Source organism: Sycon ciliatum, chromosome 1 (assembly GCF_964019385.1).
Source record: "Sycon ciliatum chromosome 1, ocSycCili1.1, whole genome shotgun sequence".
NCBI lineage: Eukaryota > Metazoa > Porifera > Calcarea > Leucosolenida > Sycettidae > Sycon > Sycon ciliatum.
The window spans coordinates 85,935,671-85,951,491 of record NC_088643.1 but is presented as its reverse complement, the minus strand read 5'-3'; the positions used below and the strand labels follow the sequence as shown (position 1 = coordinate 85,951,491).

The window sequence follows — 15,821 nt, the reverse complement described above, 5'->3', positions numbered from 1 at the left end:
TCGAAATTTTGCTTTCATTTTGCTAGGCCACTCGATATTTTGCTCCCTTTTTGCTCCAAAATTTGTGTCACGTGTGAGAAACCTGACCGAAAGTGGGTTACGTGTTGGCAAAAATGAGAAAAAGTGAGTCACGTGTTGGTAAAACTGTGCCGAAATGAGTCATGTGCACCGTATATGTGTAAAATCTCCCAATTCCCAGCCAACACACCGATATTTTGCTCCATTTTGCCAGCAAATTCCCTTTCAAAATTCTTCGATATTTTGCTAGAAGAATTGCTAGCAAATTCGGGTCTGCCCTACTCTGCATCTGGCACGCGAGCCTTCCGCACTTTTGAACAAAAAATGGCGATGTGACATAGCGCATATGCTAGCAAAATGTACCGGTAGACCCGGGACTGCACTGGAACAGCAGGGTGGGGAGCATGCATGTGACCCGACGCGACCACATGTACGTGTACGTGCAGCGGCCAGCAACGTGGTCTGAGGAAAGCAAAACAAAAAATTCTTCATTGCACACAACTTACTTACTTTGTTTTTAGTTGAATGCAACATTCTTTTGAACATGGATGAAGGAGGTGGTGGCGATGGGGCCTTACCCAAAGACGAAACGTCTTGCAACGGGGAGGATGGTGGAGAAAAATGCAGCAAGGATACTGACTGCGTTGATTCCTGTAACGCTTCCCACGGAGGAACGAGCGATAAACCTGCACCACCTTCAGCTGATGTAAGAGAATGTGAATACGTGACTGCCACAACGTGGAAGCAGGCATGGCCTCTACTGATATTTCTTCTGGCTTTTCGCAGGGTGATGATGCCTCTTCTTTAAGATGCCAGCTGGAGGAGGCTCGGAAACGGGAGCAAAAAGTAGGTGCAGAATGCTTTGTTCCATTCCACTCATAGTTCACAGTGTGTAGTTTATAGTATTCACGTTTTCAGTGGCTACATATTCATTGTTTTCCGATTTATTAATTAATTAATATGACAATTGTCATGCCCATCTTGCTATTGGATGTTTTGTAGTTGATGGACGAGAAGGACGAGTTACAGATGGCTTACAACAAGTGCAACTTGGCTCAAAGTAAATTGCAAAGTCTCTGCCGAGAACTTCAACGGCATTGCAAGGCAATTAAGGTGTGTGTACGGTTGAATTATTTTCTTGTCTTCTCTCACTGTTTGTGTTTCATTGGTTCCGGGGCATTCCGTTGAAAAATCATGGCGTTTATATTTCAAAATTGGATGTCCGCTCGCAGCACACATATCAAGTCAGTCCTAAAACACAAATAAAGCTGGAAAAAAGATAAAGTTTCATGTGTATGTGAACCTCATTGACCCCTCTCACTCCTCATTTTTTCATTCCATTTGGCTTCTGCGAAGGCTAGCCAAACTTGCTTGGTGACGTCAACGCGAAAAGAACTGATAATAATAATAATGTCCAGCGCCTTTTGTTTGCCCCACCAGACAAAACGCATTAGGGAGATGCATGTTCGCACCCTAGTCCACCCAGATTTTTCCAGACTGCTGGTTGCAATTGTGTGTCGGTGGAGAGGACAGAGTGATCAAGCACCCCCATGCCCCGAAATAATGAAGATTTCGGGACTATAATTTCAAAGTTTAGCAGGTGGACTTGCGACAAAAAATAAATTATTTTGGATTTTGCAATGGTAGTGTTATGCGTTTATGTAATAAAATCAGCGTTTCGAACTGGGATGTTTCAATTTCAGTGGTAATATTATAATAAGGTGGCTGCTCCCATCAGCAACCGCTAGCTGTAATGTTGGGTGCAAGCCACCTTGTTCACTATTCTCAGTTGACAAAATGACATCACTCCTGGAATGATTAGAATGATGCCTTGCTTTATGATTGCCAGTAATAGGTAACGCCACGTGGCCATTACCAAAATACCATTGAAGAATCCTGATAATTCAAGCCCCAAATTGCCCGGGGGGCTTCTAATTATCTGGAAGTTCTCATTGCCTGAAACTTGCTGAAAGTGCACCCACAACAAAGTATCAATGTCAAAATGCTTACATTGTCACACAGATTTGAATATGTACTATAGGCATGGGCATCACATTATTGTGAGCTGGCCGAGTAGAGTGTTCACGTACACTGTTCTGGCCAGTACCGGGTACAGGGAACTTCAAATTATTATCAGCAGGAATCCCACTCCTTTTCTATGTGTGTGGATTTCATGGCGTTTCTGACTACTTCAAGAAGTATGCATTTCAGACGTCCGATCTTAGAATTGCCGGACAATTTGATGTGGGGATTGTGTACTATAAGTAAGTATAAAAATAATGTAGTACCTGGTGCTGCAAAGCGTAGTCTGAGCCCTTTTGCTTCTGCTGGGTATGCCAAGGCTTTGTGTGGTGCATCTTGTATGTTGGTGTGGTGCAGGAGGAGTGCCAGCAACGGAACAAAGATGAAGAGGAGCGACGGCAAGAGGTTGCCATGAAATTTCAGGTGTGTGTGTGTTTGGTGTTTCCCTCATCAATATGCATATCAATATATGCGTAGCACATACTGCTCCAGGTGGCTACAGAGATTAAAGTTGGCAGATGTACCAGCACTGTCAACGGTCTCCAGGTAACGGCGGACGACTAACAGACTGCGGAGAGCATCAGCATGAGACGGTTGCGGTGGTGGAGCAAGCTTGATGCACTCCTCATCCATATCTGGCTGGTCAACCTCTTCATCATCGCCTCTTGACTCTCGACTCGCTGTCTACCGTAATTCCGCGCATATAAGCCCACCTCTGTTTATAAGCCCATGGGCTAATAAACACTATTAAACAGACAGAAATGCAACTCGCGTGTCAAGTAGAATTTTCCACAATACTCACTCTTTCTACCATGGTACAGCAGGTCAGTGCAGTTTACCAGTAGAGTATGGTAGACCCACTATGAGCACGGACTTGTACTTTTTCGTGAACCTTCAAAATTCGAATATAGGCCCATGGGCTAACAAACGAACATGTTTTACTGGATATTTTATCCCCAAACTGCATTATTTCACATATAAGCCCATCATATAAGCCCATGGGCTTATATGCGCGGAATTACGGTACGTACTTCTCCTTGACAGCATCCAGGATTCCACTGAATGGCACCGACTGCACTTTGGCCACATTAGCTGGAACAAATTGCACAAAAAATTGTATCAAGGAGTGTCAGAAAGTCGTGCGTTCCCGAGTTCCACTCTGAGAAAAAATTACGAAGCAGCAACACCTTGCTGACTTCTTCTGTGAATTTCACTTCGCATCTTGGCCATTGCTTGCCGTATCACGGCGCACATTGAACTGCGAAACCCTTCTGTAAATCCAGCCTGTGGACTTGTTTTCTTGTCCTGTCCATGTTCTCTTTACACTGGGAGGTACATGTACTGTATAGGCAGAAATACTCGCCGGGAATTTAAAGGGGAAGTATACTCTAATTTCAGAAATTTTCGGTGCTCAAAATTTTCGGTATGAGGGCAAAAGGCCAGGTTAGGTGAACAGAAATTTTCGGTACAGAGAAGCTGTTCCCTATTGGATTATGTGTGTTAGTGTTAGTTCGGTGTATTGAAATTTTAGGTATGAAGCAGATGCACCGAAAGTACCGAAAATAAAAGTACACCGATAATTTGTGAAATTACAGTACCCTAAAATCAAATTTTCACCAGTTGTAGTCTTCGGGGTGCTGAGTCGAATGGTCTTGGTCCGAGGAAGCTGAGACGCTCCCTTCCTCCTTTATTCCCAATCAAACTCGCGCACTTCCACCGAAACTGGATGACTGCGCCCTACTAGATAGGGATTTGTATGGAAAAAGTCACTAAAAACGCCGTTTCGTTCTTATAATAGAGAGGTTCCGCATAACGTAATTACGTTAGTAAAAAACGTAGTCGATCTACGGAAAGTCTTACGTAAACTGCATGCGCATCTGGGTTCCGCCATACGGAGTTTTCAAATCATGTAGCTGCCCTTGGCAACTCCGAACGCGGCAGTGTACGACCAGATCAACCTGGGGAGAGAGTCATAAATTTGTACCCCAATCCACTTACGGACCAGCTACGTTATCAGAGCCCTATCTACGTACTCTCCGTAGACAACTTTCCGTAAGTGGAGTGCAAACTCGCGAATTCACGGGTTTTCCTGCCCACTAACGTAAAGTTGCTCAACTTTACGTAGTGCGGAACCTCTCTAATAGCACGGATGACCGCGATTGGTCCATATGTTGCAGTCTTTTGGCCGCTGAGTCGACTGGTTTTGGTCCGAAAAGGCTGCGATGCAGCGTTCGGCCCTTATTCCCAATCGAACACGCATGAGCACGGTCAACTCAAAGGTTCAAAGCAGGGAGTCGTAAGAGGCTTTTACGACTCCCGGGTTCAAAGGTTCAACTCGAGTGACATAAACGGGCCCAAACAGGCTGTAAATGAGCACGTGACCGCTTACTCAACCGTGCTCGATTGGGAATAAGGGCCGAACGCTGCATCGCAGCCTTTTCGGACCAAAACCAGTCGACTCAGCGGCCAAAAGACTACAACATATGGACCAATCGCGGTCATCCGTGCTATTATAAGAACGAAACGTTGTTTTTAGTGACTTTTTCCTTACAAATCCCTATCTAGTAGGGCGCGGTCATCCAGTTTCGGTGGAAGTGCGCGAGTTCAATTGGGAATAAAGGAGGAAGGGAGCGTCTCAGCTTCCTCGGACCAAGACCATTCGACTCAGCACCCCGAAGACTACAACTGGTGAAAATTTGATTTTAGGGTATACTTCCCCTTTAACCATTGTCCGGTCTAACTCAAAGTATGTGAGGGGTGGTCACGCAAATACATGTACACACAACCAGCAATAACTCAAGAACCATGTGATGTAGGTATGGGTAAACCATATATTTTCCAAAAAGTGGCCTGGCATGAGTAATACATGGATGTGGCAAATGGGATCGAAGCCTTTGGCCTCTGGTTGGTGGATCTGATCTATCCTCCCCCACCGTTTAGGAGCCGCATCTGACGCCTGATCATGGGGTGGTGGCGTCCCACGGAAGCGGAAAGGTGGTTCTTGAGCAGGGAGTTGTACGACTCCTTGTTCTTGACCTGCCCGGTACGCGAACCCCGTCGAATTTTTTATATATTTTTTAATATATTTTCAAAATCGGTATGCCTGAACGCGTCCAGAAAATTCAAATATGACTAGGTCCAGGCAAGGGTAGGGCCCATGGTAGCCCTTCAAGTTGAGAGAAAATACAATTGCGAATGAAATACACGAATATCACAGCACGAAGGGCATACCAAGTTCGTGATGGAGCTGAAGTCGTACGATAAACAATCAGGTAAGGGCTACGTCTTTACAAGAACTGTAGGCTCTCTACAATACCGCCATTGAACACCAACACCTCGCCATCGGCGATACGCCAGCAGCAGCAATTCCCATTCCACGATATCACAGTTTCGGTTTGTTCATCTCAGCGCGGCTCGCGTCAGATTCACTCTCGCTCAGATGAGTACTCAGGCGCGAGCTTACGCATGCCGTGATTCTCACGGCCAGACGAATCAGCTGATCGCACCTGACGAGTCCTTGTGACAGTCGCTGTCGCCGTGTCGGCAGCAAGAAGGCTTCCTCTCTGTTTGGAGAATTTTGTTTCTTCATTCGTGGACGATATATTTTTGAACTAGCAGGACTCAACGGAGCTCTTTTTCTCAACACACTACACTGCAAAACCTCCCGGGAGATCTAGCCCGGACTGGTGATGTTACTGCTCTCAGAACGCTTGTCAAACACGGCCCCAAGAGATGCACTCGCATTCTCGAAATGCGCGCATGGCGGATGGTCGTCTTTTCCAATTTCAACAAGTCGATCGATACGGCAAAAAGTTGTATGGAAAGCATGGTTGTTTTGTACATCGTCAGAAAGCCTTGGACCTCAGCTACGCGTAGAGCGCCATTTTAGCTGTCTCCTAGCAACAAGACCCCAAAAAAATGAGGGCCAAACGTACCGATACTATAGTATCGATTCGCTTATGGTAGACCGGTTTTAAAAGGGTTAATTTCATCCTTTTCGTCCATGGAGTTTCCAGACTAAGATATATTCTGAACTAACGTTGGTTTTGGTCGAACTATTTAACTGAACAAACTAGCTGCCAGACACCTGTCAGTGGGCTGAAAGAGATAAGCGAAAATTTTGCCTGGGCAGAGGAAGTATCAACACAATATCTGCGTGCTGACAATAAGGGCCATGGCACGAAAACCTTTATAATAATAACATTTGAAATTTGAAATTTTGCACCCCTTGCCCAAATGGCGAAGATTACATTACCCCGTTTTTGCTTTGTTGTATGTACTGTGTTGTATACCCTTGACTACAGCATCTAACATACAACAACATTTCTGTATTGTGTTGTTTTGCAGACATCAGTTTCGGAGATAACAGTCAAGCTTAATGAGCATCACAAGCGCAACCAGTTACTGAAGGCTGAGAACATTGAGTATGTGGGAGAATATTGTGCTTTGGGGGGGGGGGGGGGGGGGGCATAACAATAATGCAAATGGCATGTCCTATCAACCTTCATCATTGTGTGTTTAGTGGTGAAGTAGAGTAACCCTCTTGCGCATGTTGTACGTAATGTAATGATTGATACGTACTTTCGATATTGATTTCGCTGGTGCACACGTTGGTGCAGTGCTGGTGCACGCGCTGGTGCAGCCAGTTGTTTTCCGTTGTACGTGATGCAGCTTGTTGAGGAGAAGGGTTTTCAATATCTTGTGTTCAGTTCGTCTTGCTTCTGGCCTGGTCGAGGTCGTGCTTTTTTCTTCTGTACACTTCTTGTGCATTTTGGAATTGAAATTTATAATTATAGTGCAACTTATATCCTTGCGCTGGTCTGGTGGTGGATAATTCCACAACAACGGTCCGGCCTAGTTTCTGACGATCCAGTATACCAAATCCAAGTGTTCATCCTTACCTGTACGTAATACAATAAAACCTGTAACTAACGACCACCCCTTGGTGCCCGGAAAAGTGGTCTTTAGTGGCAGGTGGTCTTTAGTTAGAGGTTTGCACCGCGTGACCATATATGGATCCCATTATATGATATGTATGTCAAAATGCAGATAATACAATCCCCCACCACTTGCGCACTGACATTCTTCTTTCAGATCACACAACACTTGGAGAGAAAGAAAATCAAGTTTTATTGCAGACATTAAATTCAGCTCCTACTTCTGAAGCCAGGAGTCAAGAGTTCCCTGTTGAAGCTTCTCTTTGCGCTGGGCTTCAAGTTTGTTCATGAAGGCACCAAGTTTCTCTACATCCATTGCCATGGTAGACAAGCCACGCTGCAACGTAAACAGTTGTAATGTTGAGATGCAGGACAGTGCTTCTTTGCCGGATATTTCTCTGACTTCTGTGGACTCAGTGTGACCTGGTGACTGAGCTGTGTGATTGCACTTCGACAGAGAGCCGCTCAGTCTTAGTTTCTCCTTCGAGTAGTAACATCGATCAAAGAGCGCTTTGGATGCGCTCTCCAAGACGTTTCCTATCATGTTTGTTCTTGACAGCACTTGAAATTATGACAGGTGTAGTGCAGTCCACACTGATTCCACAGTCAAAATGAGACTGCGTTCATTTGTCCAGCTGTATATGGTCCTTTCAGGACCATGGAAAATCATCAACATTTCGAGAAGAAGCTTCGAGCAATGTTTGATTTCCTACATCGCGGTCGCTAGTTACGGGTCAAAATTCGACATTGGGACAAGAAAAGGCGGTCGCTGGTCGCGTTCAGCAGGTAGTCGCTAGTCACAGTGCATTTTGAATGTGAGACCGTCCGTGCCTGACGAAGTGGTCGGTAGTACCAGGCCGGTCGCTAGTCACGGTGGTCGTTAGTTACAGGTTTTACTGTACTTGCATTTGAAAACCAACTATACGTATGTTTGACCACTGTGACAGCTAATCAACACCAGCCTTGTGTTACTGATTGCACATGATTGCCTGCCAAGTCCGTAGCTAAATTATATAGACAGGTGGTATCTCACTCTCACTCTCTCTCTCTCTCTCTCCTTTGCAAATTCTGTATTTTGCAGTCTGGTCACGCGACTAAAGAATATGGTGGAGCAGTTTGAGCGTCATGAGGAAGTAAGGCTGAGCAGACACTATGCTCTCTACTTAGATGATGTTGTGCCTGAAGTAGGGGAGACCCTTGCATGGGTGAACTATGGCTTTTCTCAGGAGCATGCTGCAGTGCTGATATGGAAATCTGACCCATGTCATGGAGCACTACAACACTTCATTCTAACATGCAGCCACATAACTTGTACTGCAAGAGCTGTGTACTGATTTCTTCGTATAGGGCTTGCACGCATTATAGTTCTAGCAAGATCGTATGAGGTATTGCTGTGAGCTTCCTAGTGCATGGTTGCTGTGCTAAGAGATGTTTCGGACTTTACGCAGAAACTATACCTTCTCAAATAATGTGGATGTATTTGTGCCAGTTTGATCCACATCTAGAACTACAGTTGCTGTAAGGCAAATCTCAGCGCCTGCTAGTTGTCAGCATGTGAAAGTGTACGATATGTGCAGTGTACACAAATGCGTAAGAGCCCATGTGGCTCGATGGCCATATCACTTCATGCTTTCCAACGTCGAAATGGGCGCGCATGTGTGCCTGACAAATCATGAGCAGTGGATACAAACCTGTACAGTACTGTCGGTTGCCGAAGAACTGGGGGTCAGCCTCCTAGCCTAGACCGTTCTTATTTTCATGTATTACAGTCGATGCGCAGTTGAGTCACCGCGTATACATTGGTATGCTGTGCTTGATGAAATTCTAGCCTGGCTGTTCTTCGGCGCTCCGTTCTTCGGCGCCCGACAGTACTGTACTCACACTGAAGCGCAGAAAGCCTGGGATCAGATTCCACTTGCCACCACTTTCCATTCAGATGCTGCTTTTTTTTGCTATGTTGCCACCTCATGCTATGTGCTATTGTTATCTCTGACATTCCCTTCCTGGTGCTTCAACGTAGTGTCATGACTTTGTATGTTGTGTTGTCTGCAGCACTGTGACAAACTGTTCAAACAGAAACAGCTTGAGGTTCAGTTATGTGAAGCAAAGCTTGCACAGCAGGCAATGTTTGCTGCTGAGGAGAAGGAACGAAGTCTCGCTGAAAAGCAAATGGTATGTTGTGTTGGTGTTCTCTGTCTGCCTGTTTCTCACTACCTCTTTCCTAGTTCAGGTCTCTCTCTCTCACTCACTCACTCGCTCACTCATTTTTTCGCTTCTAGAGTTGCAGATCCGTGTACACCAACCGTGATTTGTTGCACTTGTGTGTGTGTGTGTATGTGTGCGTGCGTGCGTGCGTGCATGCGTATGTGCAGCTTCTATCCGAGACTGCAGAAAAACAGCGGAAATGTGAAGCTCTTACACAGCAGGAAGTTGAACTTCGAAGTCAGGTATTGTTTTTAGCTTGCACATGAATGAGCAGTGGCCCTGTGCCTACTGCTGCTCGTCATGCATAGGATATGGATGTGTTGGTTTGCTGTTCTCTTGTGTGTAGTTTTCATGGAGGTGAAAGGCTTGCTTCACTATTCCAGACTTTGAAACGATTTTCAACTGGGCTTGTGTTTTGTGTCAATATCTACTTCAGCTATCGTTGTACACAGAGAAGTTTGAGGAGTTCCAGAAGACCTTGACGAAGAGCAACGAGGTGTTTGCTACGTTTAAGAAAGAAATGGACAAGGTACTGTGAACTATGAGCTGTATACTATACATGTACTTCAGAATTATAGCAAGTGGTTTGTCTTAGAAAGACTGGGGCTTAAACAAGACAAAGATTCTGAAAGCGTCTCCATTTCAGTAAGAAAATAATTCCACCGCAGGTCTCGTTTGTTGAGCACACACATGAAGTTGCATAGCAATGATTTAGCCGAAAATGCATGCTCAGGAAAAGTTACCTACTAATAGGGACTTCAGTCCCAAAGTTTAAAATTGGAATTATGGGCCAACAAATTTCACATCTGGGTAGAGGCACATCTGCAGACCATGCACCGAACATTTCATAGGGATATCGTATCCATACCGGAGTTATGAGGCCACGCAGTTGGTATTTAATCGTCAGAGACCATGTATGCAATTGCATGCTGAGCGATGGCACGAAAGTGGGTTTCTCTGACCTCATGAATATCATGCGTACACAGTGAATGCATACACGATATGTGGGATTAGGGTGTTGTTGGAGAGTGGCGGAGAAACCGTCGTAGATGTTCGATGGATTGAAATTATCAGCTTCTTCTCAAGCACGTCCACCGCCTCGACATGAAGAACAGTAACAGCCATTGATTTACCAGCCAAAAGTCTGCTCGCTTCATTATGCCGACCCCTCAAATAGTGCACTTCAATAGTCGACTTCAGCCGCTGGGCACAAACTTTTCAAACGGCTACGGAGAAGGACATTACCGTGAACCTATCTAAACTAATTCAAGGACACTGAATGATGGTGACATGATCATCGACGGCCAAGGTAGTTGAGATGCCGAAAATTCGCTTTGAAAACTAAAAATACGGGGCGATATATCAGAAAATGATGAACCATGACATGCGACATACCGTTGGAAAGCTATTCATTCGTGTATGCTTGCTGACCATGCAAAAATCGAAGGTGCTGGGCACACGAATAACGTGAAGGCAACCGTAGAACGTCTAGAGAAAGTGTTCCATGCACACCACCCCTGCACCATACATCCGTGCGATGAAGGATTCTGCCTTTTGGTCACGTGCGTGAAGTCGCTACTGTACTAAGCAGAGATCAGGTGACGAAATATAGTGTGTAAAACGTGATCATAGGCCATGGGGATGAAGTAACTGCAAAAATATAAACGAAACGAAGTAGTACATCAGTAGTAGAACTGGACTTCTGGTGGAACATTTCACTTAGTAACTTGGCTAACTTTCCCTGCACGTCGCCTAGTCTGAACACGCACATACCATCGCGTGTGAGTGTAGGTGGCCGCAGCGGAGTTTGCAAACCATCATGAACACCAACGCTATTCCCTGGTGCCATATTCTGTCTTTTGGAATATGTATGACTGTAATATGTTCAATAAAGGGAGTAAATTTGCGTTGCGAATTGTTATGTAGCCTGTGCAAATGGTTTTACTGATGATGATGTTTTGCTGCAGATGACCAAAACTATCCGAAAACTGGAGAAGGAGACAACAATGTGGCGTACCAGATGGGAGAACAGCAATCGTTCTTTACTTGAAATGGTGGAGGAGGTGAGGGCACTGAAATGGTGTATTGCTGAGTCATATTATGTATTTTCTTTTCATGACTCTTCAGACGCTAATGCTACTAGACCCCAATCGAGGAAGTCTCTGGCGAGGGGGGTGGGGGAGAGAAAGGTTTTTTTGATAAGTGGACTCCGGGCAAATGTGTACGTTCAGCACTGAAAGTCCTGAAATTCAGGCCACGATATGGAAGATTGCTCATATGAGGTTAGAGTATCTTTTTTTTTGTGCAATGTTTTGAATTAGTAAATATGATGGCAGAGTGGTGTGAAATACAGTACAATGTAGAGGTCGGGCAGCGCATTCCCCTGGTATACTTCTAGGTTAATGTTGTATCTTGCTACAGTCAGACCTCGCTTATCCGGTCCTCTTTTATCCGGATCCCTCGCCATCCGGAAGAAAATAGCTGGCTACAGATTTACAGCATACGTGGTGCATCCAACATAACCAGTGTTCGGTTATCCGGTTCCCTCGCCTATCCGGATATTTTTGTGGAAAACAGATGTGTGCAGGTAAGCGAGGTCTGACTGTACCCCTTCTGCTGCTGGTTGGCACGGTCTGCGTAGAGCTTTCCTGTGATCTGTGTGGTGCTTCTGTAATCGGTGTGGAGTGTTGCTGTAATCTGTAGTGTTGCTGCAATCTGTGTGGAGTGTTGCTGTAATCTGTGTGGAGTGTTGCTGTAATCTGTGGGTGGAGTTTTCCTGTAATCTGTGTGGAACTTTACTTCTAGTGCAACTTGTTTCTCTTCTTTTTATCTTGCTCAGCGTACGATTCGTGAGAAAACGCTTCATGGACTGCAAGCAAAGTCTGAACGGTTAGAGCGCTTGTGCAGGGCACTGCAAACAGAGCGTACAGAGTTTGCTCGGCAGCTGAAGGCGTCACAGGTTAGTGTTGTGTATTTGTGATTGTCTCTTCACTGCGTCTGCAGCAATGGGGAATGAAAAATTAATGATGATTTTCTCATGGGCATCAACCCAATAGCATGTAACCCTCAAAAAGAATTTGTGTTCAGTTGTTCAACTACAGTCCATTTCAAAACTATAGACGCGTGAACTCATCCGTACGAGCCGTTCGTACTGTAGCGCACGACAGCCGTGAGTTTTGCATGAGTGTTTTCTGGTTTTCAGATGTGTTTTTCAGGTTTTTCTTCGTCGCCGCGGGAAATACAAAAGATGCAAAACACGCAAAGTCGCAAATGAAAAGGTGTGAGGAAAGTCTCAAAAGAAATCGGATGAAAGTCTCAAATGAATCTTCTTCTTGTTTGCATTTTCTGAGTGCCTGACTGTAATGGCTTCCAAGGCCCGTAAGAATCTCAGTGATGCCGAGAAAGATATGATTAGTCGTGTTCATTGTTTCTTCGAACAAGAGCTGGATTTTGATTGACGCTTGAGTATCCGAAATCCTCGTCGTCGAACTCACCTTGCAACTGGCGTGAGTGAAACCACTGTCACTCGTTGTGTCGGGCGAAGGGAACAGGGCTAGGGAGGCTCAAATCAAATCAAAAAGAGGAAATATAATTATCATCTCTACTGTATTTCACCCAACAAGATCCAAAACATGCAGAAAAGAAGAGAGAAAAAAAGGCAGGAGGCGTGATGGGATTCGAATGCCCCACACTTGTACTGGAAATCACGGATCGAAACCATGAGGCTACCAGGACCCGTACAAAAATGCACCCGCGATGGTCTGGGCGCAGCACTGTCTCAGCAGGAGCAAAAATCCGAAACAAACTGGTCAAACCCTTCAAAACAGAAATTACATGTAAAACCGGAAAACCTGGCCTAAAAATAAACTTCAATTGTAGCGAAAACAAAGTATATAGCCAGAATTGTGAAGCGATGCAGAGACGGAATCTGGAGAAAAAACTAAAAATATTTAAATAAATCCCATCGAATTTTGCAAAACACTACGCGTCTATAGTTTTGAAATGGACTGTAAGTACAGCGAAGGTCACTGGTGAAAACTTTGGTGCATGTTCCTAAAGTGTGACTTCTTACTCCGTTTTTCCTTTGTCATCAGGGTTCTAGCCAGGTCAGTATAGTAGGGGGGGGGGGGGGGGGGGGGGGCATGGGAAAAAGTTACCCCGTGACCCATTTTTTTCCATTGTCCAAAATTGCCTTGCAATGCAAAATGCAACATACAGGGTGAACCCCGACTTCACCCCTCACAAATGTGCCTTTATGAACCCTCTAGTAGTGACTATCGACTGCATTTTCGTTGAATGGCGTGAAAAAACACAGAAATCGGAAAATGAGTAGGGGGCGGCACTTTTTCACAGGGGGGGGGGGGGGGGCGCGCCCAAACAGAGTAGGGGGGGGGGGGGGGGGGGGGCGCTGCGCCCCCCTACCCCCCTTTGGCTAGAACCCTGGTCATGATGTCTTTGTGTATGGCTACCAGACTCGGCTTTGGATCGTGTACATGTACTGATTTTGTCACTACCGCTAGCACATCTATACAGTTGAAAGATGTTATCATCCTCTCTTATCCCCCAGCTTGCTTTATCAGTCTTGCATGAAAGCAGGAGTGATTACAGTGTTGCCGAGTACTTTCCACTCTCTTGCGTGCTAATGTGTGTGATTTTGAGCAACGTTTTGGTGAACATGCTCGTAATCAAGTAGCGTGCTCCACTGTCCGAGGAGTGCTCAATACCCATAGGAACGTCCTCGCATAATCAATTTGGCAGTCCAACTATGCAAGCCAATCGCTGCTACTCAAATACTATCTTCAAGTGGATATAACTCTAGTTTGTCCTGCAGTACTGAACAGCATATGGGTTTTTTTCCTGTTCATAGCTGGCAATGATACAAGTCTGGCTGCAGTGCAGTGCACGATGTACAGGATATGAGTTGGACTTTGGACACCAGGACATAATGTGCTTCGTCGATGCCAGAATACTCCGACGAATCCTTGGGGTTGGCTGGTCAGGCCACACTCCCCAGCACCCTGTTTGATCGCATCTTTGCATTGAACCCGACGCCAGCGGGTATTTGTGCCAGCAGATTTTGCATCAACTGTGCATGTATTGAATTGTTATTGGTCTTTTCTTCTCCACATGTGTATTTGTAGGAGGCCTCAACAGATCCTGCGGTCAGTGATGACAGCAAGTCTGAAGGGTTAGCGAGTCATGGCAAAGCAATCACTGAGGCTGATAGCGGAGGGGTGGCACCATCGCCACTAGCCAATGCCTCTTTTCACAGCATTGACGAGATACCACCTCCAACTGCTCTCTCAGACCCAGCCAGTCCAGATGAGGAACTGTCGAGCTCTTCTCAAACGTCAGAGTTACCTCTCGCTGCAAGCAGTGGTTTGATAAGCAGTCCTGCTGGACATTCAGCAACAGGCACAGCATCAACTGAGGCTACCCAACAGGCTGTTGATTCATCTATTTCACCAGGCGCTGCTGCTCTTGCTGCTGCTGCCGCTGTCAGCACAAGTGCCTTGACAGCCTTGCTTGAATCTGACAACATTGGCAATGCTGTCAGTGTACGCGGTGGGCATGTGGAGGGTGGCGATTGTTTGGCGTCACTCTCTAGCACGTTAGCTACAGCGTCAGATGTATTGAAGCAGGCTAATCGTATCTCACACACGCTACCCCCACTTGATAAGGGTTCAGCTGACACTGCGGGGAGTGAGACGGTATCCACTGAAAATCCTTCTCCTCACTCGGATCTGTCGTCGCCCGAAGCTCCGGACAATTTTGAACTTCCCTCATGGCCAGGTGATGGTGTGTCTGGCTAATTATTGCTACCACTATCAACATGTCGTCATGTTGTGGTGTGTGCTGGCTAATGTATTCCTGAGCTCTAGCTCCAACCATTCTGTAGCTTTTCGCTTGCATTGAAAGTGCCTATTCTATGAAGTTGACAGCTTTTTTTTTGCTACAGCGTGCCTTCTGAGTTTCTCTCTTCTGATGCCACCACTCGTGGACTTTCTTTTGATTTTTGGATCTGGGCCAGTTCTTGTGGTTTTGTAGTAGTCATCTGTTAGATATAGTTGCAGTCTCAAGCATTTACAGCCAGCACAACTTGATATGTGTGTTGCTGCGATGCTTTCTGAGGCGTAGTATTTGTCTCGGCATAGGAAGTAAAAAGGCTTCTACCAAGTTGTTTTGTCGTGTTCCTGCCAAGCTACCTGCTGAATTTGTAATTTCTTCAACTTACTGTAGTAAGAAAGAAACGAATCATTTCCAACGAGAGATTTAGGTTTTTTAATCACTGATCCATTCTCTGTGTCCTTCGTGTGCATCGCGGGAAGCTATGTACATGTGGATAGATGTGTTGCCCGGTAATGCTGGTAATGCTCTCTTGGTGATGTGAGGCCTGGCAAGCTGAACATTGAGCAGTGGACCTCATACTTTTTTCGGCTAGGGAGGATGATGTGGACTACAGTCCATTTCAAAACTATAGACGCGTACCTAGGCAAAACCGTTATGCCAGCATCTATACCACATAAAATCTGTGATCACTTTGTGCATAAATTTTTCCAAATTGGGCGTCTGTTATCCAATCCTTTAGAAACTATAATTATGAGAGTAATTATGGAGCGATCCTGAGCAATATTCCGA

At 45.5% G+C, this 15,821-nt stretch overlaps 1 protein-coding gene across 1 annotated transcript; it reads left to right on the top strand.

Annotated features, from left to right (window-relative positions):
* Positions 1-504: 504 nt before the first annotated feature.
* Positions 505-15,475, top strand: LOC135806055 (alpha-taxilin-like). The gene is made up of 12 exons (XM_065320202.1): positions 505-724; positions 805-864; positions 1,021-1,131; positions 2,398-2,463; positions 6,388-6,464; positions 8,059-8,110; positions 9,030-9,149; positions 9,350-9,424; positions 9,619-9,711; positions 11,150-11,245; positions 12,022-12,141; positions 14,324-15,475. The coding sequence occupies exons 1-12, from the start codon at positions 563-565 to the stop codon at positions 14,993-14,995; spliced, it is 1,704 nt and encodes a 567-aa protein (XP_065176274.1). The 5' UTR covers positions 505-562; the 3' UTR covers positions 14,996-15,475.
* Positions 15,476-15,821: the final 346 nt, after the last annotated feature.

Bases quoted from the DNA above. Each gene is read 5' to 3' on its own strand.
- LOC135806055 (XM_065320202.1), top strand. From the start codon at position 563: ATGGATGAAGGAGGTGGTGGCGATGGGGCCTTACCCAAAGACGAAACG. The intron at 9,425-9,618 runs GTATTGTTTTTA...TATCTACTTCAG, and splicing joins AAGTTGAACTTCGAAGTCAG to CTATCGTTGTACACAGAGAA. The intron at 9,712-11,149 runs GTACTGTGAACT...GTTTTGCTGCAG, and splicing joins TTAAGAAAGAAATGGACAAG to ATGACCAAAACTATCCGAAA.